The 27,240-nt window shown below is 41.3% G+C and overlaps 1 protein-coding gene across 5 annotated transcripts in view; it reads left to right on the top strand.

The window, feature by feature from the left end:
- The first annotated feature begins 15,528 nt into the window (after positions 1 to 15,528).
- Positions 15,529 to 27,240, top strand: part of MTCL3 (MTCL family member 3) — a 34,533-nt gene continuing 22,821 nt past the window's right edge. For all 5 annotated transcript variants that reach the window (XM_085217343.1, XM_085217344.1, XM_010707347.3 and 2 more), the window contains exons 1-4: positions 15,529 to 15,643; positions 17,582 to 18,504; positions 18,786 to 19,010; positions 22,426 to 22,584. In XM_085217343.1, the coding sequence (XP_085073469.1) occupies positions 17,638 to 18,504; positions 18,786 to 19,010; positions 22,426 to 22,584 (1,251 nt within the window). In that variant the 5' untranslated portion in view covers positions 15,529 to 15,643; positions 17,582 to 17,637. The remainder of the gene's footprint in view (positions 15,644 to 17,581; positions 18,505 to 18,785; positions 19,011 to 22,425; positions 22,585 to 27,240) is intronic.

Genomic DNA, 27,240 nt, shown 5'->3' on the forward strand with positions numbered 1-27,240 from the left:
CCTCAGGAAAGGACTGAATCATCCATGGGAGCACAGGTGAAGGCGATTCAGCTGTATGATTGGGAGACCCCATTCAAGGGCTGACTGCCACTGGGGAAGGATCTCTTTCTGGAGATAATTCCTTTTTGGAGTTTTCCACCATGAGCCTATACCCTTGGACACATGTAAACTTTTCTTTCTTGATTGTTGCTTTTTCACCACGATAATCTTTCCAACTATAACACCTGTAAAGTACCATCCTGACCGCTACTCTTCCAACTGTACAGAAGTGAATTCATTTTATTCTCCAGGAATTCCTATCAAACTAGGACCTTTGAGGACTTACTAATTTCATGAGGAAAAAAAATGCCAGGCTTCCTGGATATTCCTGGCCTTTTGTTTGAGCCATTTCTTCTGATGAATGTGACACACAACCTTGCTCAGCTCGAGTCATATTTAACATGTTTAATTATCACAATCTTTATTACAAAAAAAATAAATACAAAGGTCTCTCATTTTTCCATACAGCGCTCTATCATGTAGCTGCTATGATTTCCAACACCAGCTGAGTTTACCATCTCCCAGCCTGTACCACGGTGACAGCATTTTTGCCTAAGTATACAGACCTCACTACAAGCTAATATGCACTCATTAATGTAGCACACAGTTAATCACAATCTGGAAATTTTTTATCTTTGAAGGATGCAGAAGCCTGATCCAGAGCAGTAAACAGCCAAGCTTTGGGCTGGTTTCTGAAGTCTGTGACTCTCCCCTAGATTTATGTAGCATTTTCATCTAATCCAATTACAAAAGTTCAGTGATGGAGCCAGAAAACTTGGATTCCTGTCCTCATTCTGGGCCACTGAATAAATCTTTCCAAGATCTTCTAGCTTATTTTGTCAAGCCAAGTGAGTAGACCAGAATGAGAAATAAGCCCTGACCCTGGGCTTTTACCACCCTTACACTAAAACCCCACACCAAAATGCTTTAGCTTAAGCTCATCTGCAAAATAACAAAACCAAAAAACACCTTAATGTATTTGATACTTGTTCTACAATTGTAAATTATAACAGCGTGGACATGACATAACTTCTAACCTAATCCTTACTTTTTTTTTTTCTTACAGTCTACAGGCTGACAGCTGAAAATAATGAATTTAGCTCCCAATTTCTTTTGGAATCAAGGCAGGTGTCATGTAATTTGAGCGAAAGGGGATGGTGGAATTGAAAGCTCCTGTAGATTTGTATATGGCCACTAGATGATGCTATATAGCTTTTCAATCTCTCCATTACTTTCACAAGTAACTGGAAAAAAAATCAGAAGACTAGATTAAAACTTATTTTTTTATACACAGATAAATATACACACAAGCTAAATCTTTGCATTTAAGTTTAAAAAAAAAAAATCCAGTTAGCATTTGTAAACAGATGGGTGCAATAAAAGAGTGCATCTGATTTTAGATCTCCTTGTGTTAGCAGAGCAATTGTAGCAACATGATACTGAATAAGTCTGAACAAACCTTTGCCAGCAAAAGAACTTCCAAAGATGTTTTTTAAAGTAACTTTGTTCGGCAGTTTTGTATACTAGATTAGGTATCAAGTCTTTCTGCAGCCAGGATAAAACCTTAAGCTGGTTTAAACATCATATACCATGCTTTTACTGAGTCAGCTTACTTTTGATTTCATGAGACTGAATGCGTACAAGTCTATGGGGGCGGATGGCATGCATCCCAAGGTTCTGAAGGAGCTGGCTGAAGTGTTTGCTGAGCCACTCTCCATCATATTTGAAAAGTCATGGCTGTCAAGTGAGGTCCCAGATGACTGGAGGAAGGATCACATCACTCCCATTTACAAGCAAGGGAGCAAGGAGGATCCGGGCAACTACAGGCCGGTGAGTTTCACCTCTGTGCCTGTGAAGATCATGGAACAGTTCATCCTGGATGACATGCTTGATTGCAGCGTCTGATGCACAGACTCAGATGTGAATGATCCAAATTGTTTATTACAAGTTTTCACATCACTTATATACCTTCGCACATTTTCTTTTTCTGGCTTTCCCATCCACCCCATAAACTTTCCCATCCACCTTTACATGTCAACAGAGCATTCTACAAAACACCCTTCAACCATTCATGCAGGCGCTTATCCAATCAGATCCGTGAGATGTTCTTTCTTCTTCTAGATGTGTCCTTGGTTCCCATGCTATTTATCTTGCTTCACAGCTGCTGCGCTAAACAGTTTTTCCTGTATTCCCACACTTGATCATGAGGAATAAGCGTGTGATCTGAGACAGCCAGCACGGCTTCACCAGGGGAGGGTCATGCTTAACCAATCTTGTGTCCTTCTATGATGGAGTGACAGCATTGGTGGACAAGGGGAAGGGGACCAATGTCATTTACCTGGACTTGAGCAAGGCCTTTGACATGGTCCCCCACCACATCCTTATCTCCAAATTGGAGGGATGTGGATTTGATGGGTGGACCACTCAATGGATAAGAAACTGGTTAAAAGGCTGCAGACAGAGGGTGGTAATTAATGGCTCTATGTCCAAGTAGAGGCTGGTAATGAGTGGGGTCCCCCAGGAATCTGTCCTGGGACCGACGCTCTTTAACATCTTTATCATGACATCTATGATGGAATCGAGTGCACCCTCAGCAAGTTTGCTGATGACACCAAGCTGAGTGGTGCGGTTTGAAGTTGAGGGAGGGAAGATTTAGGATGGATGTCAGGGGGAAGTTCTTTACAGAGAGAGTGGTGAGGTGCTGGAACAGGCTGCCAGAGAGGTTATGGATGCCCCATCCCTAGAAGTGTTCAAGGCCAGGTTGAATGAGACCCTGGGCAGCCTGGTCTAGTATTAAATGTGGACGTTGGTGGCCCTGCATGTGGCAGGGGTGTTGGAGATTCATGATCCTTGAGGTGCCTTCCAACCCAGGCCATTCTGTGATTCTGTGATCCAGATGAAACTTGTACTATCAAGTAATGTGGTGGTGCACAGTATTGGTATTAATAAATACACAAACCACAGACAGATAGGGACTAATGACCAAATCCACACAGGAACTTTGCAATACTCTTGTCATAAAGTGAATCCAAAAGGCTGTAAGCAACAGCTGATCTACAGCATGATTTATACTTCAGATATACAAGGCAGTAAACATATGAAAAATACATATTACGTTATGGATTAAGATAGGATTTTGGCCATCAAAGAGCAAGACAGATAAACTTGCAGGAGATAAGTTATGTATGGTGTTTTTTATGCATTCCACATTATTGTATCACTGTTCAAGCACTAATCAAGTAGTGACTCTGATGGATAGAAACAGAGATACAGACAAGACCTTGTTCGCATATTCACGAGCTTTTCAGTGTTTAAAGAAATACTGTGAAGGACAGTCCCCAGTTTGACTGTCTGGAAAGTAGACTAGCAGCTGTTTCTGCGTCTGGCAGGTATTGATCTCTGTCATATCCAGAACTCCCTGCTCAGGGGGCATAATTGTCCACACACTATTACACTTATCAGACAGACACAGAAATCACTCTGCCTTCATAGATGTGGTCATTTCACATCACTGGTGAAGGTCTCTGTTATCTTAATGCTCTGAATCAGGCTAATTGGAAGGGTAATTGATGGACTGAAGTTATGATTCAGATCTGCCTGAGAAAATAATGTCATTATTTTCCAAAGCTTTGGTAGTGATTACAAAGCTTAGCTTTAAAAGGCTCTTCACCAAGATCTGCAAAACACTCCCAAACAGTTTGTTTTCTGTTGTCTGATCAAACCTAAACATTTCTCTTTTTTTTTCTTCTGGAGGAAGGGGGTATTCTTTTTTGTTTGTTTTTGTGCTGAAGAATAGCAGTCTTATTCATCTTCTGTACTTTACAATACACCAGTCAAATTCTGTGCACTGATGGATGACAATAAATTCCTAGTTTTCAGGAATATGACTGAGCCGGGATTTATAAAACAGATTGAATATTAGAGGTCTTTGTGGGTAAAATTACCTCTTCCCTCATACATAAATGTATTTAGGCAATCTGCTCATTTGCTTGAGGTTGTAAAGTACCAAGGCACTTGGATTGCAGTTGTTTTGTTTGGCATAATTCATCATTACGTGCTCTCAGATGGCACCAAACAAGGTGTGTAAGTTAGCAACATCCCTACTCCCTGCTTGTCACATTCAATTATCAGAATGACCTTCTCTGTCTCCCTTCTTGCTCCTTGCAGACCCTTCCTCAATGGAAAGATGAGGGAGCCTGCTCCTGCCCAGACTCCTCTACTTCAGTCCAGTGCTCTCAGCCCTCTCAGTAACATCTCTTGTTTCCCTTGCTGTTTCTGCTCCAGTCAGGAGCAGGAGGTGGGGAAAGAATTCAGATTCTAAATCCCACACAAAGAGTTGAAGAAAATACACCTGGAGCAGGAAAGAGCTGTACTGATCTTTGCCTGCTCCCACAAGTCCTGTGTTTCTTCTTCAGAGTTCTGGTAGATTTTGGTTCACCACCACTACAATAGAGTTATCCTTGTTTGTAAAGTTTGTCCACATTTGGGAGCTGAGTGACCATCCTTATATCTTGATTGGCAGAGCAAGGCTGTATGGTGCTAAATGACATTCAAGAGCCCTCTATTTCTAAAAAGCAATGTCTTTAGACAGATATCTTGAATACTATGTTGCTATGAAAAGAAATAAAAAACACATCTAATTAAAATAATGTTAATAAAACCTTCACTAACAACATGATATTTTACAGAAATGACAAAGTGTTTCCACTGTTAAGTTATTAAGACAGAAATATTTATGTGCATTCCTCTGTTTCTTTACACATGGGAAAAAGATTGTGCCCGTACAAGAAGTATTTTGTGTATGATGAAAATCTTATGGCATTTCACTGATTCAAAACTTAGTAATCACAGTATTTTTAATCCCATTTTTTTTTTTTTGTCAGATCTGCTGTCAGGAAATCAAAGTATTCAACATTTTTAACACTATTTTTCAAAAAGACTCTTGCACTCTGTTGTGTCATGTAAGCATCAGCCCACAGTGACCAGTTGCTGCTGTGCTTTCATTGAAGAACCCACAGCATTTCTTTTATTATCCTAGTACAAAGAGTGTGCTTGTTCTTTCAGAACACCCAGAGAGAAAGGAGCGATTGTATGAGCTGCTAACTTCTTTGGAAGTTGATTTAATATTGATTTCAGGCAGCTTGATCGTATACCAGAGAGAACCTCATGTAGGCACTGCTGCTGTCAAATTTTTCAATTGAGTCTGATCAGAAGTATGATGATAAGAGTGTAACTGGGGAACAGAAATTACTACTTCTTTCATGAGCTAGAGTTCTGATTTATCATGCTCTCACTCTCAACAATACTTTTTTTATCTGTGATGTATTAAACTCACACTAATATCGCAAATATTTTAATATGCAAATGAACTTTTGCTCTTAATCCTTGTATAAAACTTCTGATTCCCATGATAGGAAATAAAGTTTATCTGCACTTGGAGATACCATTTTCTCTTCCATGAATATTACTGAAACAGCAATACTCGTCAAAAACCTACCATAGAGTTTCCTCTGTATGTATTAAAATGCTTTATGGAGAGATCAGTGTCCTCTTTTGTACGTGTGGGAAAACTATCAGATTTTGCTAGTATGCTAAGAATGATACTAGCAAGAACTTTCCTTACTCTCTGAAGTCATAAAATGAAACTGCTTCAGAGCTCCTCAATTTCACTTTGCAGAAGCGTGACATTGTTTTGGTATAAGTCTCTATTGCATTATACAAACTGTACCCAATGTGCAATCCAATACAACTGTTTTATTATAGTTATGAAATTCTCACAGCCTAGAAAATTGCAGCTGAAAGTCTAAAAAATAAACGTAATCAAATCAGATTCATGCATCACTGCTCAGACTCCCAGTGGCTCACAAAATGTCCTGCAGTGAGAGAGATCGTCACTGCAGTAGTAGCTGAAGAGGCCAATTCTTCTTTCTGAAAGAGAGATCCTGGACTCAAAAGAATTATTCACAGGTCTTCCTGTGGACTTTAATGACAATGAAGTTTTCAGCATTGGAGTTTTCAGTAGTTCAAGCTATTACAAGTATGCTAAACTAAGTGAAGAATTGAATTGATCTTTGTCTCATGGTTTTTCAATCATTAGAGATGAACGTAAAGTGTGTGCAAATGAAAATTGGGTAAAAATGATTATTCAAAAAAAAAAAAAAAAAAAAGCACACAAATAAAAAATGTTCCTCAATCTTATATGAGAGAAAGGACTTAACTTCTTAGAGTTAATCTGTTTTTTATAACTTTTTCCAGAAATAGATCTCAAGAGTAGGAGGGGAATAGATACTAGATAACACTGTTATGTGATTACAAAATTGTAACACTGAAAGTATTTCTGGTGCACCCAGCATCAAACAGGAGAGCAGAAGGAATTTCTCTGCTCTGTGCATGAGACTTGGCAGTCCCAAGTGAGTACAGAGACCCTTCATTTCCAGAAGCTGTAGTAATTTCTCTCAAAATAAAAGCTTCATTATAAAATTTAGAACATCTTCTGTGCTACATTAAATGAGTTTTATTGTGATTATACTTTTTTAAATATTTTTTTTCTTTCAAAAGTTTATTACATAGAGCCATAGAATCATTAAGGTTGGAAAAGACCTCTAAGATCATCTATTCCAACCACTAACCCATCACAACTGTGCCCACTAACCATGCCCCAACTACAAATATAGCAAGGATAATTGCACCTTAATAAAATTCATATGTAAAGACATTTTAAGAATTTGTAGCATAATTCAATAATGTGATTCACAACATTTCTCGGATTATATAAAGGACTTCAAGTGAACTGAACATTATTTTTTTATGATCTTGGCAGAAATAATCAGAGATTTGAAAAGATGCATTGCCTTTATGTAAGTTTATTTAGTAAAAATTCTAAATTAAATCTGTCAATATCCAAATTATGTGAACAATCCTATGCCAACTATCCTAAGACTTTGAGTAAAATGTACAATGAAACTTAACATTTGGGACTGGCCATTTTAATAACAGTGTGACATTTGCAATCGACCTCAGTAGACTCAAAGTTTAATTCCAGAGGATTTTAAGGGAACCGTGAAGATCCCTGCAACATCATATGTGGTTGCTTCCTGCACTTGCCTTTTTCACAATCACAACACAGCCTTGAGCAGGGGGCTAGAGAGTACATTTATAAAGATTGGATCTATAAGCTCTGAACAGGCATGAGTTTGACATAAGGTAGGTTTGTGTGCTTCCTTATACCTTGGGAATGAGCAGAAGGTCATCCTCTCATGTATACATATTTCATTAATAACTAATTAGTTAGACAGTTAGAAGCACTTAGAGTTACTACTGCCTTTGCTAAGATGAATACCAAGCAAACTCCACAGCTCAGGCTCTAAGAAGGAGAGAGAAAGCTTCAGTCAATGCCCTTTCCAACTCAAAGGCTCTGCCTTAAGTTTAAGGGTACTCTTCAGTCACAGTCCCCAGTAAAGTGTTATCTTGGACCTGTTCCACAGAGTTCTGGCTCTCTGTGGGCAGCAGTGCTGCTGTGACAGTGGGATACAGGCTCTCAGAGCCTGGCACCCATCTTGCCTGCCCTGCCCCTTTACCACAAACCCAAATGCTATTTCACCTTTAGTAAAACTGCAGTAGATAAATGTGCTGCCTTGAGTAATGTTATTCCACTGGGACTCGGAATGGCATGTATCAGGCTACAGGTACTTATCTCTCTATGCTTTTGCTAGATGCCAAGCATTCACAAGAGAGGAAGGTGGTAAAACAAAGCAGTCCTCCAGAGATCACCCTACAGGAATGAGGTTTCTCCTATTCCCATTTCCAGACCACCTGATACTACGGAAGCAGCTACAAAGGCAACATACCACCTCTAATTTCCCTCACTGCTCCTTGGAAACAGTTCTCCCTCATTGGTACTTCCACTAAGGCATAATGGCATACACAACTCACTGAGGCCTGTGGAGAGGGGCTGCTGGTGGGTGACGTGCAATTGAAGTCACCATAGAAACCGCCGCAACTCTGGCCTTGCTTGCACAAAACTGCTCTCTAGTAGCCTGGGGAGAAAACAGAAGCCAGTGTACGCATAATCTATCTGCAACTCAGAGCCTTACAAAGCACTACTGGTATACAAAAGGAAGTATAATTGAGCTAAATTATTTTCTCATTGCTGTTCTCACATGCATTCCCTGAATCTGAAGCCATGCATTAAACCCCTAATGTGTAATTCTGGAAACGGACCTTATTCCATGTAGGAATGCTTACATGTACCAGGTGGAAAGCCTGATATCCTAGTTTTACTGTTTTGTTGTGTGCCAGAAGCTCTCTTATTTCTCAACAAGCAACAGGACATTATGTAAGAAGCTTGGATATGATCCAAGATGCAGATAATATCATAATACACATGCTAGAAAGTCCAACAAACTGGTAAACAAAGGAACCAATTCACTATTGATTTATTATTTTTTAGCTTGTGTAAGTACAGTGGTTTTTTGCTAGTCTTTGCAAATATAAATTAGCAAATAAAATGTCAAGCTCTACTCCGCATATTTAATAGCCATTAAGACATAAGAATGAAAAAATTATTTTCAAAATGACTTATGATGAGCTCTTACAGGCATTCAGGAGCTTAAAGAACAGAGACAAAATTGTCAACATTTTCAAAAATTCTAATCCAAGAGTTATCTCCAAAAAATAGCATTGCATTCAAAAATGGCTAACCTGTGGACAAAGATCCATAGATTCTGGTAATGTGATGCCACCTGGAAGTCACAGCAACAAGATATGGTCCCAGCCTGAATAATCATACACATCCATATGTAATAAAATCAACATCCCAAATTAACAAAAAGGAAATAAAAATCAATTAATTGGAGTATAAATAAATAAAATAAAACTAATTAAATATCACAGAATCACCAAGGTTGGAAAAGACCTTAAAGATCATCCAGTCCAACCATCCACCTATCACCAATAGTAGTCACTAAACCATGTCCCTCAACACAAATATAGGCTGTTTCTTGACCTGTTCACTGTCTTTCAAGATAAAGGCGTAAGTCTCCTCATACTCAGAGGGAACTGGGCACCAGAGCAGCTCTATGGTAGCTTCATTTTACACTTACCTGACAGACACAGTGGCCAACTGCTGGAGTGAGGCAGAATAATCAAAAAACATCACCAGTCTACAGCATGGCCTTGTTTCTTCCAACCTTTCTTCAGACACAGAAGAAGGAGCCTGTAAATGCCCATGGGTGCCGTAACCACTATGACCACCTACTTTAAGCTGTGGAGTGCAATGTGATAAGAATATCTGTAGCCTGATTGAACAAGTCATGATGAGGACTTCAGATATTACAATGAGTAACAACTCCTGTGTATTGAACACAGGTCACTGCTTGGTATGATGCAGCGGTGCTGGCTGGTAATACACAAGCAGGAAGAGTGGTCCACAGAGTTTCCTCAGGGAGAAAGAAGACAAATTCCAGAACACAGCCTGCTTACCAGTAACTTCTCTTAAGAACATCCTTTAAGCAGTAGGAAAGAGTTCTAAGGTTGCCTTCAATCATTTTCCTTCAAATTTGAAACCTCTATCTGGAATTAGCTACATGAGTCTACAGATAACGTGCTAGTATTCATATAGGAATGTTGTTTTTCTTTAGCAGTCACTAGGCATGTTATATAAATTGCAATGATACAAGGGACAAGGCTGATTAATCCAAAGATATTCTATATTTTGGCTTTTGTTCCTACATTCTCAGCCATTAGATTTTCTGTAGAGTTCCTCTTCTGTCAGCCTCATTGAATAACCAGTGAGCTTTAGGTACAAATGTAATATATAGCCTATGCAGATGTATGTATGCGTGGTAAGCTTTATGCAAGTTTGGTGCAATTCTAGCTTCTGAATAAGAAAAAAAAAGAGATTCAAAGGAAAGTTACAGGAAACAGCAATACAGAAAGGCTGCTGGTTTTTTGTTGTTTTTATTTTTTTCTTGTAAATAATAACTGAAGTTGTAAATTTATAAATTATTAAAAATAAAAATCAAATCATTCTGATAGCAGAAGGTATAATGTGTCCAGGAGAGGCAGAGAGATCCTGCTATGAACTTTTTTTTTTATCAGGAATTGTTGAGAGGCACTGATCTGCTTCAGGGCATGCTCATTTCTGAACAATAAGTACAATTGATTTCTCTAGGAATAAAAGGCAGGAACATAAAACTTCAGCCTTCAGAAAGCCAGAATGAAATACTGGACAGCAAAAATAGAAGAAAGCCTTTATTTTATCACTACAATAAATTGAGTCCTAATAATCAACAGCCCTAACTTCATCTAGTTTTATTCTCTACCATCAGAGCCAAACGTTCCTCTAATCTTAATTTCAATTTTTGTATCATGTAACCCATCATGATACTAAGAATTCACCCAGGTGTTGGAATTCATGAGCTGGGCAGACTAAGACCTTTGTGACACAACACATGGCAAGCAGCCTTCCTGAGCCAGGATATGAGAGATCCATTATGAATATGGAGACTGATACCAGTGGGTCATATCTAACAGTTTCCTTTTCATAGTGGCAAAAAGTGGCACTACCTCCTTCTCTTACTGGTGTGAATTCCAGGAAGGGTGCAGATAGCATCCCTGTGCCCTTGGTAGGGTTTGTGCGTATGAGGATGCAGATGAACAGAAGGTGCAACCTCAATGTGCCGTGCTATAGCAGCCTCTGGCTGAGGAGCAGCTGCTACAGAGCATGAGGAGGAGGAGGAAGGAGAGAGATGTGATAACCAGGATCACTGTTATTTTATATAATGATGTGATCAAATGCATATGCCAAAATAAGCAAGCTTGAAAGAACTATTTTCTGCTGCTTATTTTATTATTTTTCAATTATCTCAATTTGGTGCTGCACAGTTCTGCTATGCAGAATCTATCTAAAAAGCTTTTCCATTTCCAGATAAATAGGAAAGATGGACCATGATAAAGTATTAGTTGTTTATCCCCAGATAACTGCTTGGTACAATAGACATTAGTGCCATTTAGTGAACATATTAGAAATCGGTGAATTGAAGTCTCAGACTTTCAATTTTCCAAGGACAGAATAAAAGGACTGTGGTCTGATGTATAATTAGTGGTGTCCAGCACATCTCCTTGAGCAGGGAGATACGATGGAGCCTGCGCCAACTGGGGTGGTGCCAGCACCATGCAGTTAGCACAGCATGCTCCAGTGCCTCCTCTTTCTGCCACAGCATAACCCAGTGTATTCCCAAGAGGGCAGAAGAGGTGAGTAAGCAATGTGGCCAAAGTACAGCAACCAGAGCTCTTCCTGGAAAAGCATCCTGTTTGAAAAGCTTCTGAAATCTGCTGGTAAAGTATTTTTTTACTGCAGGCTAGGAGGCCATGCTTGGAGCATACTTTTATAAGGCAATCCTCAACTTCACCTTAGAAAAAACACTTACATGACTTAAACCAAAACTCTGCTTGGAGGAGAAATTCCCCATCTCCTTTCTCTTTCTGCCCCTCTTTCAGTCCAGTGCCTTTTGAACTACTACATACTACTAAATGTAATTGCAAGCTGGATGAAAAAAATATCTTTGTGAACAAGCAGTAATGGAGACAAGAAAATCCGGCATTAACAATTTTAATTTGGGTCAAAATATTTTTATCTATTAAAGAAAAAGTGCTAAATAATCAGGTACACATTTAATCAGGGTACAGCAGGTTATCAATGCTGTGCATGACAAGAAATCTAAGGAGGATGAGCAAGAAAGAAATGGCAAAAAGGATGAAAAGAAAGAAGCAAAATTACAGAAAGAGCATAAGAATTTTCATTCAGAGACAGATCAAAAACTTGTTTAGCTCAGTGATAGGTCTCTGACTGCAAACAATAGCGGGTACTAGAAGATAACACAAAGTCACATAATAATAGCTCTCCCCAGCTATTTTCCAGATGAAAAATTTGGTAGTAAAGAGGGATAGGTTATTTTTTTGTTTTGTATTGTTTTGTTTTGTTTTAAAGTTATGTGTTTTGCCTTTATTGCCTTCAGTTGATTTTCCTTCCATGAATTTTTCAATCACTTTTTAAAATCATGTGGGCCCTTAAATTCAAAGCACCTCATGGCAGAGAACTGTAGAGTTTAACCACAAGAACTGTCTTCCTTGCTATTTTTCGGAATGCGTCACTTACTTGTTGATTTCATTCACATTTACATCTTTGCCTTTCATGGAAGGAGACTGTGAATAAGTAACACAAAACGAACAATTTTATTTACTTTACTAAAGTCTGCAAAGATCTGTTTCATATTTCTCCTCAGTCATCCCTCTCCCAGCCCAAAGTCTCCTCTTCCATCCTGAAACCATTCCTTGCACAGAGCCACATCGTAACCAGGCTTCCCCTCACCCCCTTTCATCATGTCTGTTATGAGATGGAGGACCAGACCTTCACTAGGAATTCAAAATCTATCTGTACCATGGAATTGTTCTGAAGTAGTGTAGGGGAAGTGTTGAGTCATGGCCTGAACCACTGATTGATCACCTGAGGAAAGGACCGAGTCAGCCTGGGAGAACAGGTGAAGGCAATTCACCTGTGTGACCAGAAGGGGTGGAGCCTGGCTGCATCTCTCTTAGACCCCATTTAAGGGCTGACTGGCACTGGGGAAGGCTCTCTTCCTGGAGATCTCTCCTCTGTGAAGTCTTTCCTGTGAACCTAGATCTTTAGATGCAGGTGAATGTTCCTTCCCTGTTTTTTTCTTTTCCCATTTTCACCGTGATAATCTTTCTAGCTGTAACACGAACTGTAACAAGTAGTAATGATGATCCTAAGCAGTTCAGCTTCATTTCACCCTTCCGTTCCTGGTGCGGGACCCTTGTTTTCTGCGTAAGTTAAGATCTTTCTTTCTATGTATTCATTGAATCATAGACTCATAGAGTGGCTTGGGTTGGAAGAGACTTCAAGGATCATCAAGTTGCAACCCCCCTGTTGCAGGTAGGGCCACCAGCATCCATGTCTAATACTAGACCAGGTATTATTTCCACCAACAGGTGTTCAGAGAACCTGCAGAAAAAAAACTAAATATGTATCAAACTTTCACTATATTGACATCTCTGTGTCAGTCTCTTCATGCCACACCTATTCTAGAAAATCAGTCTGCTGCTCATACAGAACATCTACAGAGATCTAGGAACCAACTTCCTACCGGAAATACAGCCTTTATCAGCAAAAGGTGTGTTGTGTAGACCTGTGTACATCTGTGCCTTTCCAAAACATGAATGATATGAGAAGAAGCATTTCTCTATCCATGTAAATTTTTACTGAGTCAGCAGTGAGGTTTCAGCCAAAATAGAAATTTTGAGAATAAAGCAAATAATCCTGAATAAAACCTAGAGATGGGCATGTTTTTCTTCCACAAATAGTAATACTATGTATTTAAAAGCAGACAACAAAGGGCAGGGAGATTATCTGATTACTTGCTTTCAGTTTGGACACTTACATAAGACAGTTAGGATACTTAGGATCTGCATTTTTTTCCAACTATGCAGTAAAACTTACTGTAAGCATCATGGGAGGCTATTGCATTCCATTTTTATTTAACCACAGAGAAATCTATCCAGACAATACGGAGAGGGTAGAAAGGATGTTATCTGCTGCTCTGTGCTTAAAGGTAGGAACTGCTGTGTACTTCGTTTTGGCAATTGTTGTATAGATTAAGTGTTGTGTTGTTGTGATGGCTTCATCACCATTACTCTGTATATTTACGGAGACAAAGTCCATACTTCCATAGAATCACACAATCATGAAGGTTGGAAAGGACCACTGAGATTATCTAGTCCAACCATCAATCCATCAATGCCATGCCTACTCATCATGAAGGTGGGAGAAGACCACTGAGAGCAGCTAGCCCAACCATCTATCTGTCACCAGTGTGCCCACTAATCCACGTCAGGGGCAATGCTATGAAATTTTGGGAGTAACAGACCAATAAAATACAGTATGACCACCTACTAGTTATACTGGTTTACTGCATGTAATCCTAGTTCTTTCAGGATCTATCAGTAAATCTGGAAAACTACAACATGTTGCGTTTCTCAGATCTGATTAGAGAATTGTTCTGTACTTTTGTTCCTTGTGTTTCAACCAATTATGTTGGTTGCTTAGTGCATATGACTGCAATCAATATTCATGATGGGTTTCAAAGGAGACATATCCTTCAGCACAGATCTTTCACATCTTATTTTTTATTGCGCTCAACTTATCACATCTATGTAAGTCCACATCATGTAGTCCCTGGGTTCAAGACTAGAGGCCATGCAGATAGGGAGAACATCTTTCCACACCTCAGGATGTGATGTTTCAGATGTGGTTGATCCCTTTTTTTTTTTTTTTTTTTTTTTTTAGAAGAGGTGGGGCAGAGACAGCTAGAAAGAATGCAGCTGTCTGCCTTCAGATTGCCCTCCCCCAACTCCAGAATACAGACCTTACTGTTAAGTATACAGACATATATACAAACGGTATATACAAATGCACATACCATGTATAAGTATATATGCATATACTACTTTGTGTGCTGTACATGTGTGTGCATATACAAGTGTGTATGCATACACTTACATGTTATATGTATATAATATTTTTGAATATATACTGTGTATATAGCCGTATGCATGTATTTATGTGCAAATCTACAACATCTATAGGTTGGAAATCTTCATTTAAAGGGGAGGAACTTGCAGTTCAGAGACCATCTACACAGGGTTGGGACTGGGCACTCCCACACGCGGCTGTCGGACGGGGAAAACCCTAGGCCACCAATGTTACCCTCCTCTAGTGAAAAGGCGAGGAGAGGAAGGAAAACCTGGTTTTTGTTTTTGTTTTTGTTTTTTGGCTTCTTTTTGTAATCGGGAGAGGCTGTAGGTGCGAAGTGTGTCGGGCCATCTAAAGCAATTTCACCTGGTGGCAAGACGAACAGGTGTAGCTCCTATAGGTGAAACAGACGGATGTGGTTGAGTTTTGCCCGCAGCGTGCGGCCAGTGGTGCCTTAGTCCTACACTCACTCGAATAGACAGCACCGGGGGATTATCTTCAATAGACCACCGCGGTTTGCTTTTGTTTCTCCCTTTCCCAGCTTTCCCCAGGCTTTTGTCAACAGGACGCGAGGAGTGATCGCTGCCCTCTAAGCGCAGATACAGGAAGCGAACAAAGGGAAATCCTATTACCCTGATGCAGGAGACGCCTGGCATCTCCGGCTGCTCCAAGCCAGCTCCCTGACGGGGACGCTAAATAATAGATCGGAATCGATTGCCGGGATGGACTGGGAAGAGAAAGTGGGCACATCTCCCGCAAGCAGCCTCCTCCTTCCCCCATTTGTGCTGTAATCCAATTCTACCATGTGCAAACAGATAAGGAGACGCAACTCGTCTCCAGGCCTGGGCGGGGTTCTCGCCGTTTAATCTTTTCTTTTTCTCTTCCCTTTGCCGCTCTCCTCCCTCCCCCCGTTCCGTCTCCCAGGCCCGGTGAGGTCAGCTCATGAATATTGCTTCATTTTCCTGAGAGGCTCTAGCAGCGCCGGGTACCCCGGGTGCGGTGCCCTCCTCTCCGTGCACGCGTTTCACCAGCCGCGCAGCGGACAGAGCGACGGTGAGTAATGCGGCTGCTGGAGGCTCGAGCCTCTCTTTCTTTCTTTTCTTTCAAAAAGGGAAAAAAAAAAAAAAGAGAAAGGGAGGGGGGATGTTACTCAAGGTTCTGGTCTAACAAAACCGCCGGGTAGAAGTGGGGAGCTGAGAAAAACCTCCCCCGCCCCTAGAATCGGGACAAAAGGCGGGCGGGGTCCGGAGCCCCGTGGAGTAGAGGACAGAGGGATGCCCTGCGCCGCATCCCGACGCTGCGGGTGGAGCCTTTTGTCGCTGTCTTTGGTCGGGCATTTTTCTTGTTCCCGACGGGAAAACATATGGAGATGTGGTGTTGTATCGCCACGTGGATTTGCCTTGGAGGGAAGGTTGTATGGAAGGGCTTTTCTTTGGGACACGGGATTTGGACTTGGGCTCAAACGGGGCCTTCATTGTGCTATTAACAAAGAAAACAAAACAAAAAAAACAGAAAAACCCCAAGCCACAGCCAAGCAAACTGTAGGTAATAGCGAGCCCTGAAACTGGAGGCATGAAGATGGTAAGGTAGAGTCAGAGTTGCTCAGGAGAATGTGGGATCTAAGCCAAGTCCTGTTCCAACTTCTTTCAGCTTCTGTAGGGGTTTCTGGTTTTCAAGAGCAATATTTGGTACCTTATAGCTCTGAACAGTAGTAATTATGACGAATAATAGAGAAACGAAGCAAACCTTTTGTACAGCATTGTGCATGCATGACTGTTGGTAGGTTTACACTCCCATTCTACCTCTTTACTATTTAATGCCTGGGAAGATTCTGCTGATTTTTATCTTTTAAAAGATATTATTATTATTATTTATTATTATTATTATTATTTTGAAGGAGAGAATTAGTTTTAAGCATATTGGTTAAATGAGAGATATAATGACAGTGCACTTTGGCAGAAATCTCTGAGCCACTGCCCTGGAGCATGGAGTAGAGTTGGTGCCTGGTGTGTTCCAGAGAGCAAAGCAATTGTCAGGGTGCAGCATGAGGTCTACTCTGACTTTGCCTGGTTTGATTTCTTTATTCCTTACCCTGCAGTGGTCTAGGTGGGATCATTAGGCTGTGTTAGAAATGCTGTCACTTCTACTTTGGCCTGTAGTTTCCCTTTAAGGGCAGTTGAACAAAGGCTATGTAAAAACAGTTGATATATCATAGCTAATATTTTCAGACTGCATTAAGGAATGTCTTTGCAGCCTATTTTGATCATCTGTTGTGGTCATGAAAACTAGTTCAGTCGCTGTGTGGCAAAACTGCCATCCTTGCACACTCAAGTGAATGCTGTGTAATGACTGCTGTTGGGCTGGGATGTATTCCTCACTGCCTTTGCTTTAAAAATCTGCTGGAGTTATTATGCCTCACTCCTGTTTTGGTATAATCAGTATCAAACTCAGATGGCCTTATAAGTTGGCTCAGGGACTCTTTTCCTCCAGGAGTCTTGGTTGGTGTGCTCTGGAGGTCTAGCTTTGCCCTGGCAGAGCTCCTGCCAAGGCCAAAGAACAGTGAGCTTCCACTATCACCTGCAGCCGTTTGTGAAGCAGCCTGGCCCACTGACAGGTGCCTGCAGGAGGCTTCAGGGAGGCATAGGGGTGCAGCAGCAACCTGGGCTGGTACCGCGATAGGCAGTGAAGACGAGCATGAGGAAAGGAGTGTGTGGATTTGAAATATAGCTGTGGTATGGCAGCAGGTATAGGGGTAGGCTTGGCATCAGAGGAGAAAAACAGCAATCGGTGAAAGAGGAGTGGGAACAGCTCTCAGTCTCAGCCTTTTGGAGCCCCTCGGACCCATGTTGTGGCCTTCAGCATCGGTCCCCGCTACGCCCGCGGGGCCGACTGGCAGCACGCCGGACGAGGCGGGCTGGTTGCTGGGCAGCTTCTGCTCGCCGCCACCGCGTCCCCACTCGCCCGATCGTCTTCTCCGCTTCTCCTCCCCAGCCGGCAGCGCGGAGGACGCCTCGAGGGATGGCCACCTTCCGCCGATAGCCGCCGCCATGAGCCAACCGCCCGCAGGGGGCGCCGCCGCCGAGCCTCGCCTCCATCCCGAGGGCAGCAGCGGCAGGAAGCAGCAGCGAGCCTCCTCCCCGGCCAGAGCCCGCGACGCCACCGCGCGGCCGCCGCCCCCCGTAGCCGCCGCCGCCGCCGCCTCCCGCGCCCCGCCCGCCTCCGCCTCCGCCCTGAAGACCGGGGCCGCGCGGCCGCCGCCGGGCCAGTCCGCCAGGGCCGCCCGCGGCCGCGCCGCCGAGAAACAGCCGCGGAGTGCGGCGTCGCCGGGAGCTGTCCATCCCGGAGCCGGTGCTGAAGCGTCGATCGCTGCCGGCGGGAGGGCCGCGGCCGAAGAGCCCGCCGAGGAGGCGCCCCCTGCGGGAAGCGGCGCGGGGGAGCGCGAGGGGGCGGTGGCGCCGCCGCCCAGGCAGTGGCGGGGGAAAGCGGGGCGGGCTCCGCCGAAAGGCGCGGGGGAGGCGGCCCCCGCGCCTCCATCTTCCGCGGTCGCGGGGAAGGGCCGCGGGGCGGCGGGCGGCGGCGGCGGCGGGTACTGGAAGGAGGGATGCCTGCAGAGTGAGCTCATCCAGTTCCACCTCAGGAAGGGGCTGGCGGCGGCCGCTCAGATGCAAACCAAGGGTAACAACCACAGCGCCGGTGCTGCCGCCGCCTCCTCCGCGGCCGCCGCCTCGGCCGAGCCTCCCTCGGCAGCCCCCGCCTCCTCGCCCTCTGCCATGGCGGCGGCCGGGGCCGAGGGGCTGCGGCAGGGCGAGGCGGGCTGCAGGAGCAGCACACCCGAGGGTTCGCTGAGCCCGCAGCCGCAGGACGAGATGCAAGAGGAGATGGAGAAGCTGCGGGAGGAGAACGAGAGTCTCAAGGTGAGGGGACGCGGTGGGGAGCCGGAGATGGGGCTGGGGGAGCCGGGAGGGGTTCCCTGCCGCCCGGGGAGCCCTTGGGGCGGAGGGAAAATGGCCTAGGCGCGGCTTACGCGGACAGCATCGCTTCCTTCTCTTGCTGCGGTGCTTTTAATGAGCTAGGCGGATCCCCGTGGGGAGAAGGGCCGTCTCCGAGCTCCGTCTGGGTGCCTTCCCCCACCCTTGCTGACCTTTGTTTCTGACCTACCTGTTGGTGTCCCCACCCCTTCTCGGCCCGGTGTCAGAACGAGATAGATGAGCTGAGGACTGAGATGGATGAGATGAGGGACAGCTTCTTCGAGGAGGATGCTTGTCAGCTTCAAGAAATGCGCCACGAGCTGGAGAGAGCCAACAAGAACTGCCGGATCCTCCAGTACCGGCTGCGCAAGGCCGAGCGCAAGAGGCTCCGCTACGCGCAGACTGGTGAGATCGACGGTGAGCTGCTGCGCAGCATGGAGCAGGACCTCAAGGTATGGGTGTGAGGAGCGTTGGGGAGACAGAGCACTGGAGGTAGAGGCACACGTTGCTCTTCAGGCCTCATGACTCTCATGTTATCATCCATTCTGTCGTACACTGTGCATTCAGTGCTGCACGTAGGGTTGCAGCTTAACTAGTTATGGGAGATCTCCAGCAAGCAGCTCTGCGGTGAGGCCCCACAGACAGACTGTTTGCATCTTTAATCCAGTCGTGTTTTGTGAAATTATTGTGCAAAAAGTGACTTAAATCCCAGTTGGAGTCCAGAGGTTTGGGTCTTTTATGTTGAACACAGGCCATATTCTCCCACTGCAAAATTAAACCAACCTCTCTGAACAGCACCACTGACTTTTAGGAGATCAGTGTCCTCTCTGGTGAAGATCACAGAGGACTGTTAGACTGAATGCTTGCAGTCGCAACCTCAAAATCCTGATTCTGCTGGTGTCAGTGGACCTTCAGCAAAGACAGGATTTGCCACATCCCCATGAAACAGCAGACACAGCCCATCAAATTTCCATGTCTAATCACCTGTATTTAGTACATGACATTTGAATGAACCACATTGCTGAGAATTTTCAGCATTCGTTTAAATACTAACATTAGTAAATAATATCATCTCTATTCTAGATTGCTCCAATTAGAGGGAAATAGAGTCTCTTGCACTAGTTGGAAGCTGTTTAATTTTTGCTTCCATGCTCTAGATTTTGTTAAGGCTGCTCCAAGTCAACACTTCAGAATTTTTCCAATTGAAGAATCTCCCAGCCATTTCTCAAGGAACCACAGATCTCTGTGTTGCAAACTGGAGCTCACTGACCATCCTCCTGCCGAGTACTAGTTACTCATGTTGGATTCTGTGGACTGCAGCTGGAAATGCTATTCGTGACACGAATAGACAATTGCTAAGCTTCTTTCTGATAAGTGTGATGGATTGAGAGTCTGTTGTTCCCAGCCCTGTTATTCAGACTTGGATCATCTTTTCTGAAAAATTTCCAGCTTACCATCATTCTTATTAAAACATAGACACCAGTCCAAGACATATTCTAGTAATTTTCTTACTAATGCCATTTAAAATGATAACTTCCTTTTGGTGTTTATTGATATTCCTTTTCTGTGCATATTCAAAAGCTACATTTGCTGTTTTGGCCGCAACAGTTCTGTAACTAGCTATCACATAGCTCTGAACAGACCAGTGTCTTCCTGGTCAGGAACAAAACTGGTGGAATTTTTTTTTTTTTTTTTAATGCCTCTTTCTCAGAGGTCAAGTGGAAATTCAGATCAAAGCAAAGGACATTTTGCACAGACAAAATTGTGTTTAGGGGAATGGCTGAGACACTTTGGTAGGCAAAATATGAATCTTCGCTTACAAATTGAATGGGTGATCCCAGCTTCCTGTGTTGGCTAAAGAAACGAAGAGTTGGCTCAATGCTACTTTGTATACACAGGGAAAGCAGCCGGCAGGGAAGGAAGTTGACCCTGTAGTTTGGTGCTCACCTGCCATTGCAGGAGATCACAGGTTAAGCTGAACGAAGTGCTCTTTTCAATTAGGACTTCTCCCATGTCTTTCCTAATGATTACACAACTGACTGCTTAAAAAGGAATGATGTTTTCATTAAGCCTTCCCACAGGTCACGATTGTGTTCTACTTTTGGTAGGGATAGTTGTCAAATGCCATATATCTGCCAAACTGAAATCCTGGTTCTGGGAGCCATGTTTGTAACTTATGCATCATTCTTTGTAGTCTTCCCAAGTCTGCTTCTGAAGAATTTCTATCTAAAATAACATTCTCCATTTTACAAATATGTTACATTAGAGGACTTAGTTCTTCAGAGGTACAGTCTTTCATATAGCTGTATTAAAATGCATCTTGCATAAATGAATTCAAATTTCCAGGTGATCTAGAATGCTCTGTGTTATCTATCTGCTTTAACTGCCACTCCACCAAAATTTTGTGACATAAAATCACTTTTAGTAATGATTTTGTTGTATTTGCTGATACGGAGTACAGCTGCAGACTGTGGTAGGATGCTGTTAAGAATATCCCCAGTGATTTTCTGTTTACTTTGGTCAATCAGATGAGCAGCTTAATACTGACTGTGGGGAAAAAGACATCAAGATAAGCCTTATGGTGTGATTCTCAGCTCATTCTGCAGTCTCTTTGGACTCTGCTTATCATTGAAATTCCTCTCCTAATGTTGGGCATTATGTGTCTTGAGTATGTGTGCAGTGGGGGAGGTTACTGAATGGTCTTGAGCTACACTGCAGTGTTGTATCAGTAATGCACTCGCAGTTTCTTGTCGGGGGAGGCTGACTCACTGGCTGCTGCTGTATTCTGATAGATCAGATTCTTCTAGACTGCTTGCTTGCAATTTTTTTTTTCCCAGAGTTTTAGTATGTCAAAAAGACTTTTTTGACATGTAAGCATAAGGACTGTTGCAGTGAAAGCCCTCTGAGCTTCTCTAAGTAATGCTAAAAAGGATTAATTTTACTTTCTCGTGTTCTAAAAAATAAATAAATAAATCATCAAATTAGCCTGTTCAAATTATAAGTCTAAATCATCACCACAGCAGTGATTAGTGTATATTTAAATATTTTAATGTGTGATTAGAGTTTTTACTGGTTTCACAAAATATAATGCAAATGGCTTAAATAGCAAAATTTTTATTGTCTTACCCAAAGAAAGGGAATTAGATCTTGTTGCGTTCCTTCTAACTCTATTTCTGTGAAAATACAATTAAAAAAGAAAATGTCAAGCCCCCTAATTCAGCTTGTGTTCATTTTAATATAAAAATATCACACACAATTTAGATAAGTATAAGGTCAGCAAAAATGTTTGTTCATACTTTTTAAATTAACCAGTAGCAAATTACTAAATGGCATATATTTTGATTAGCTATCCATGCAAGTTAGAGAAATTAGAAGGATCGGAAAATAAAGTTTTTCTCATTTCTGGTCCTTTACAATTCCCAGGTACAGTAGGCCTGGAGAAATTGGGCTGTGCTTTTAACCTGAGGCTTCCACATGTCAAGTATTTCAGGGACATATCCTTTACTGCATTGAAAAGAATAAGCTGGCAGTGGCTGAGAGAAAACATGCTGCACTGTCTCTAGGAATAATGAAGATATTCTTTCATTGCTGATTTAACAGAACCTAAGAAAGTGCTGGTTTCCAATGCTTTCCAGTAAATTCCATAGAAAGAATATTCAATTTTTTTGTAGGGGTGTCTTGAATTTTGAATATTTTGTAATTCTATTTGTATATGTCATTGCCTACATTTTTCTTTACATATCACTTCAATAAAAGCATCCAGAATTAACTTGTAAATTGTTGCTTAGACACTAAGATCTTCAGCAGTGATTCTTTTGTAATTGTAGGGGTTTTTTTCCCTTTCTTTTGAAATATCTCTACATTTAGGTTGCAAAAGATGTATCAGTGAGACTTCATCATGAGTTAGAGAATGTGGAAGAAAAGCGTACTGTAACAGAAGATGAAAATGAAAAACTAAGACAACAGCTTATAGAAGTTGAAACTGCGAAACAGGCACTGCAGAATGAACTGGAAAAAATGAAAGAGGTTGGTATTGCTATTTATTTCCATGTAAAATATTTGAAGTTCTCAAATTCTTATTCCTGACTATTTTTCTTCCAACAACTTGTTTGGAGAGCATAAAATATGACAGATAAAAGTTGAAAGTAGCAAAGAGTGCTGAAATACATCTGGTAACTAAGAAGAGCAAATGAAATATTCAGTCCTTTCTAGGAGAAACGGAAAGGAATTAGTGGCTTAGCTTTTCCTGTACTAGAAATGAAAGGTAGAACTGCTAGTAACAGAGTTCGGAAGCCTTGAGACCTTGTGCTTATGTTGGAATATGTATAGAAAGAATTCCTCACGTTTTTACAAAGAACAGTATTTTTCCTTTGTTAACTACTGTTAGGAACTAGCAGGCACACTGAGACAGGGCAACTCGGCATGTTCTTCTGGAGTATTGGAGAGTGAAGGACTCTACCTAGACTTTCAGTCTTAGCATAATTTAATATTGTATCTAAGTCATCTTCAACTTTACTCAGTTTGTTATTATGCAGATGTAACTTGCAATCCCATTAAGTATGCAGAAAATTGTTTTAAAACATGATAGCCTGGACAGCAGAGATAATAAAGCATGCAGTGAAAAGAGAATATGTTGACTAAGAGTGAATTCTTAGAATAGATTTTAGGAACAACTCTCATGTTCACTGTTTAAAATTCAATGCATGACAATGATTTTCACATTCAGTAATATTCCCTAGCAGAAATGCCAATGTCTACTTTGTTCTTATATCAAACGGAAGGGATGTATTTCAGTTTTAAAAAAGCCAGGAGATTTTCAATTGTATTCTTGCAAGCATTTAAGGTTTGGAGAATATTCCAGCCAAGCCTATATTTTCCATTAGTTACAGTATTTTTAAGAGTTGCAAATGCTTACTTTAAGCGAGATAGCATTAAAAATATTCATGTTTTCTTTACAGGAACTAAATTTCAAACATATTAGTAGATAATAAATTTATTTATTTATTATTACAGACCTATTTATTATAGGTCTGTTTTCACCACCTCTGCTACTTTTCTAGATAACTGTAGATTTTAAAAGGGCACAATGACATCTGAGCCTTATTTGGCTTCCTTTTCCTATGACTGAGATTTTCTGTTTTCACTTTGGCCTCTGACTTCAAATACCACTAAGTTTCTGAGACCATCTTCTTTATGGGAGCATGATCTTCCTGTAATTCTGCTTACAACTTTTTGTTAAGCTTGATTTTACTCCAAGTTTTCAGTTTTTCTTGTCTCAAAATCTACTTTCTTGTAGTTTCCTATGCTTTCCTCCTACCCTATAATTGGTTGTAACAAAGGTATTTTCTTTTTGTTTTATTTTCTTTTGCCTTGCTTCTTCTTATAACCATTAGAAATCTGGATTACAGTAAAGTGTAGTGGCAGTTTAATATTTTGCTTTTTTGGGGGGAGCTATGTACCTGCAGGAAATTAACCCAATAAATAGGCTTCTTCATCTCTGCCAACAGTGGCTTCTTTCTCCTTATCCTGGCTCTTCCCTACAGCCCACTAGGCGGAACTGTGGTTCTGTTGTTCTCATAGAATCATCGAATTGTAGAATGGCTTGGAAGGAACCTCAAGGATCATCAGGTTCCAACCCCTCTGTCATAGGCAGAGTTGCTCATATTCCTCTTCTTTCTATAGCTTAGGTGTTACCCTCTTTCTATTGTCGTTACTGATATCAATGGAAAGATATTTGATACATCAGAAAGACAGAAAAAAATTGTCTTTAAGCCAGCTGAAACACATGAATGATTCCCTTTAACAAAGAATGGGAGCACTGAGCCAGAATGGAAAAATGCATTATGATTCTACATATCAGAGTAGAGATGGAGTGGATAAAGGATCAGAAATGCGTCCTTATACGGAGCTGGAGAGAATGGCCATCACCAGTCATTATGTGTTTTATCATAATTAGGCAGGAGTTTTCATTTTTGCATTTCGCAGAGATTGTTGTGTCTCAGTTAGTAGAAGGAGGCTATTTCTCTGTCTAGGAGACTTTTAGCATAGGATAGGGGATGCTGGAAGGTGGTTTGCAGTGAAAAAAGTTGAATATAAGCAAGTTTGAAGCAAAGCCAAATTGTCATGCACTTTGCAAGCGTGCCATGACTTGGAAAACCAATGAAACAATGCTGGTGAAGGATACGAATGCTTAGAAATTTGAAATTTAGAATCCGTGAAGAAACTATGAAATTGTTAATGTGAAACAACCATGAAAAAACCCAAACCAATCTAAAGTGAATTAGAATTTTTCTGTGAAAAATACCTTTTCTTATTCATCATTAAATGGAGGTTTCACGTGTTTTAAATATAATTGTCAGATAATTACAATGTTAATCTTCTATTTGCTTATGAGTTGTTTCCTCTGGTTTTGTGGTTTTACAACCCTTTCTTATGTCGGTTCACCCATTACAACCAATGGAACTTCCTGCTTAAGTAATTTCTGCTTAACATGAATAGGAATGAAGAGTCAAGGCCTTCTGTCTGGATTCTTCAATTAATTGAGCTTTGAATTAATGACAGACTTAATCTCAATAGTCAATGAATTTCTTTATTTTACAGCACTATAGCAGTGCTTAGAGTACATATAACTGAATTCTGTGCTTTTTTTTTTATTATCAAGCGTACTGCAAAAATACCTAATTTTATGTGCTGGTTGGTAAAATATCCCTTTCTTCTTAAAATTTATTTATTTGTAATTGCCGTGGGAATTTTTTTCTCTTATGATGAAAAATGTGAGATAACAGAGAATGTTTAAAAGACTTGTTAAAATGTTGGAAGCAGAAGCAGCATTTTTTATCCGGTAGTCTCTAGAGCATGATGAGAGCCAAAGTTTTCTCTGTATAGACTCTATATTGTTTTAATAAATGTGTCATTGCAAACACGTATGAAAGATAAATGCTAGCAGATATGTTTGTTTAGAGACAAAGTTAGATTTATTTGCTGAACGTTTGAGTAAATGTACACTTGTATTTGCCCGTTAGTCTGGGGACATATCTGCAATTTCCTTTCTTGTTTTGAAGCTTTTAAAAAAGATACATTACATTGCATGATAAATGAAAGTAGTTGTTGATGACAGAAGAAGCTTGCAAATATCCAAGGTGTTGGAAGGTGTTTCAGCAAACTCTGTTTTCTATTGGTGCTTCTTAGTTGGAGTCCTCCAACCTGCAGCTATTTCATTTAGTAGTGTTATTCTTGCATATATAATTTTTGAGATATAAGAATTTGCTAATGACTTGCATTCCTTTACATATTCATTAATTTGTTTTTAGTTCTTACACTTATTTTAGATATGCATTAAGCAAAGGTAGTATTCAAACTGGAAACAATATTCCTTCTGACAAAATTTTAATAATTCAATATATAGCAAGCGTTTGTTGAAGCCTAATTAACTCTTGTAGAGCTTTTCATGAATAAATATGGGGGAAAAATCATTCCTTTACTGTAGCTTTGTAGGAAATGCCCAGTTAACCATGCTTTAGACTGTATGTGGTGAGATAAATAAAATAGGTGGAGAGTATGACAGATTTACTGGGTCCTGGGCTTTACAACTCCTCATTGCAATGCAGAAGTGCAGTGTTTTTCAGATCTATATGTCTTTATGAATACATATAGATCAGTCTGCTACTGCTCCAAGTGGGGCAGATGCAAGATAGTTCATTTCTTCAGCAAGATTACTGTGATGTTGGCAAGCTGGTGCTCTCTTCTTGTAAGCTTAGGTTATTAGCTCAGATAGCTTTTGATAACCAATGCTTCGTGGTTTGAGCCAGAGACTACTTGTGCCTATTCAATTCATAATGTAGGCAGATGAATTTATCTTTCTGCATGTGTTATGCTTTCTTGGAGTGGAGCCTGCCTGTCAGTCAGACTGTTCTGTACTTTGTGTGAAAATGGAAGAAGGCAACATGATCTAGGAAGCTCGGCACAGGACTTACAAGGAGAAATCTAAATTCTATCTCTGATTTTGATACTAGTGTGCTGTGAGACTGCAGGAAAGTAATTACACGTTTCTGCTTACTGTTGCAATGTTTGTTTGCTCTGTTTATGTAATCTGTGGGCACAACTTAGATCTCCATATATCTGAGTGCTCTCAGATCTCTGAGCAGAAATCAAGAGAATAACTGGAGATTTCACAACAAAATCAACTAACAAAACACAAAAAAAAACCACACATGCACACAAAAACAATACTGGAGATCTTTGAAAAGAACTGGCAAGAGATGATCTTGTCCCAGTATCAGCCTCTATGTCTCTGAAAAAAACTCTTTCGACACAGTGCACAAACCATGTGGCTTCTTATAGTTGTCTGAAAAAGGCTTCATCTATTTCCTCTTATCTATCAGATGGTCTGAGGAAGACGCCCAAAATAGTGTTACCCATACTTCTCTGTCCTCTGATTCTTACCCATAGCTCACAACTTGCCCATCACCGATAACAAGGCTATGCACAATGCATTTGAACTTTACATAGAGCAGAACCTTACTTCTCGACCTTCAGAGATTTGTGGCTGCACTCCGGGCATGTGAGGTATCTTGTCATGTCTCCCATGTGATCCCAGCAAGGTCATAGCTCTGTATTTGAACATGAATTTCTAGCTTGTGTTTGTTTCCCATGCCATGTGCATATATGTTACTGGAGATAGAC

The sequence above is a fragment of the Meleagris gallopavo genome, chromosome 2 (genome assembly GCF_905368555.1).
Source record: "Meleagris gallopavo chromosome 2, MGAL_WU_HG_1.1, whole genome shotgun sequence".
Taxonomy (NCBI): Eukaryota; Metazoa; Chordata; class Aves; order Galliformes; family Phasianidae; genus Meleagris; species Meleagris gallopavo.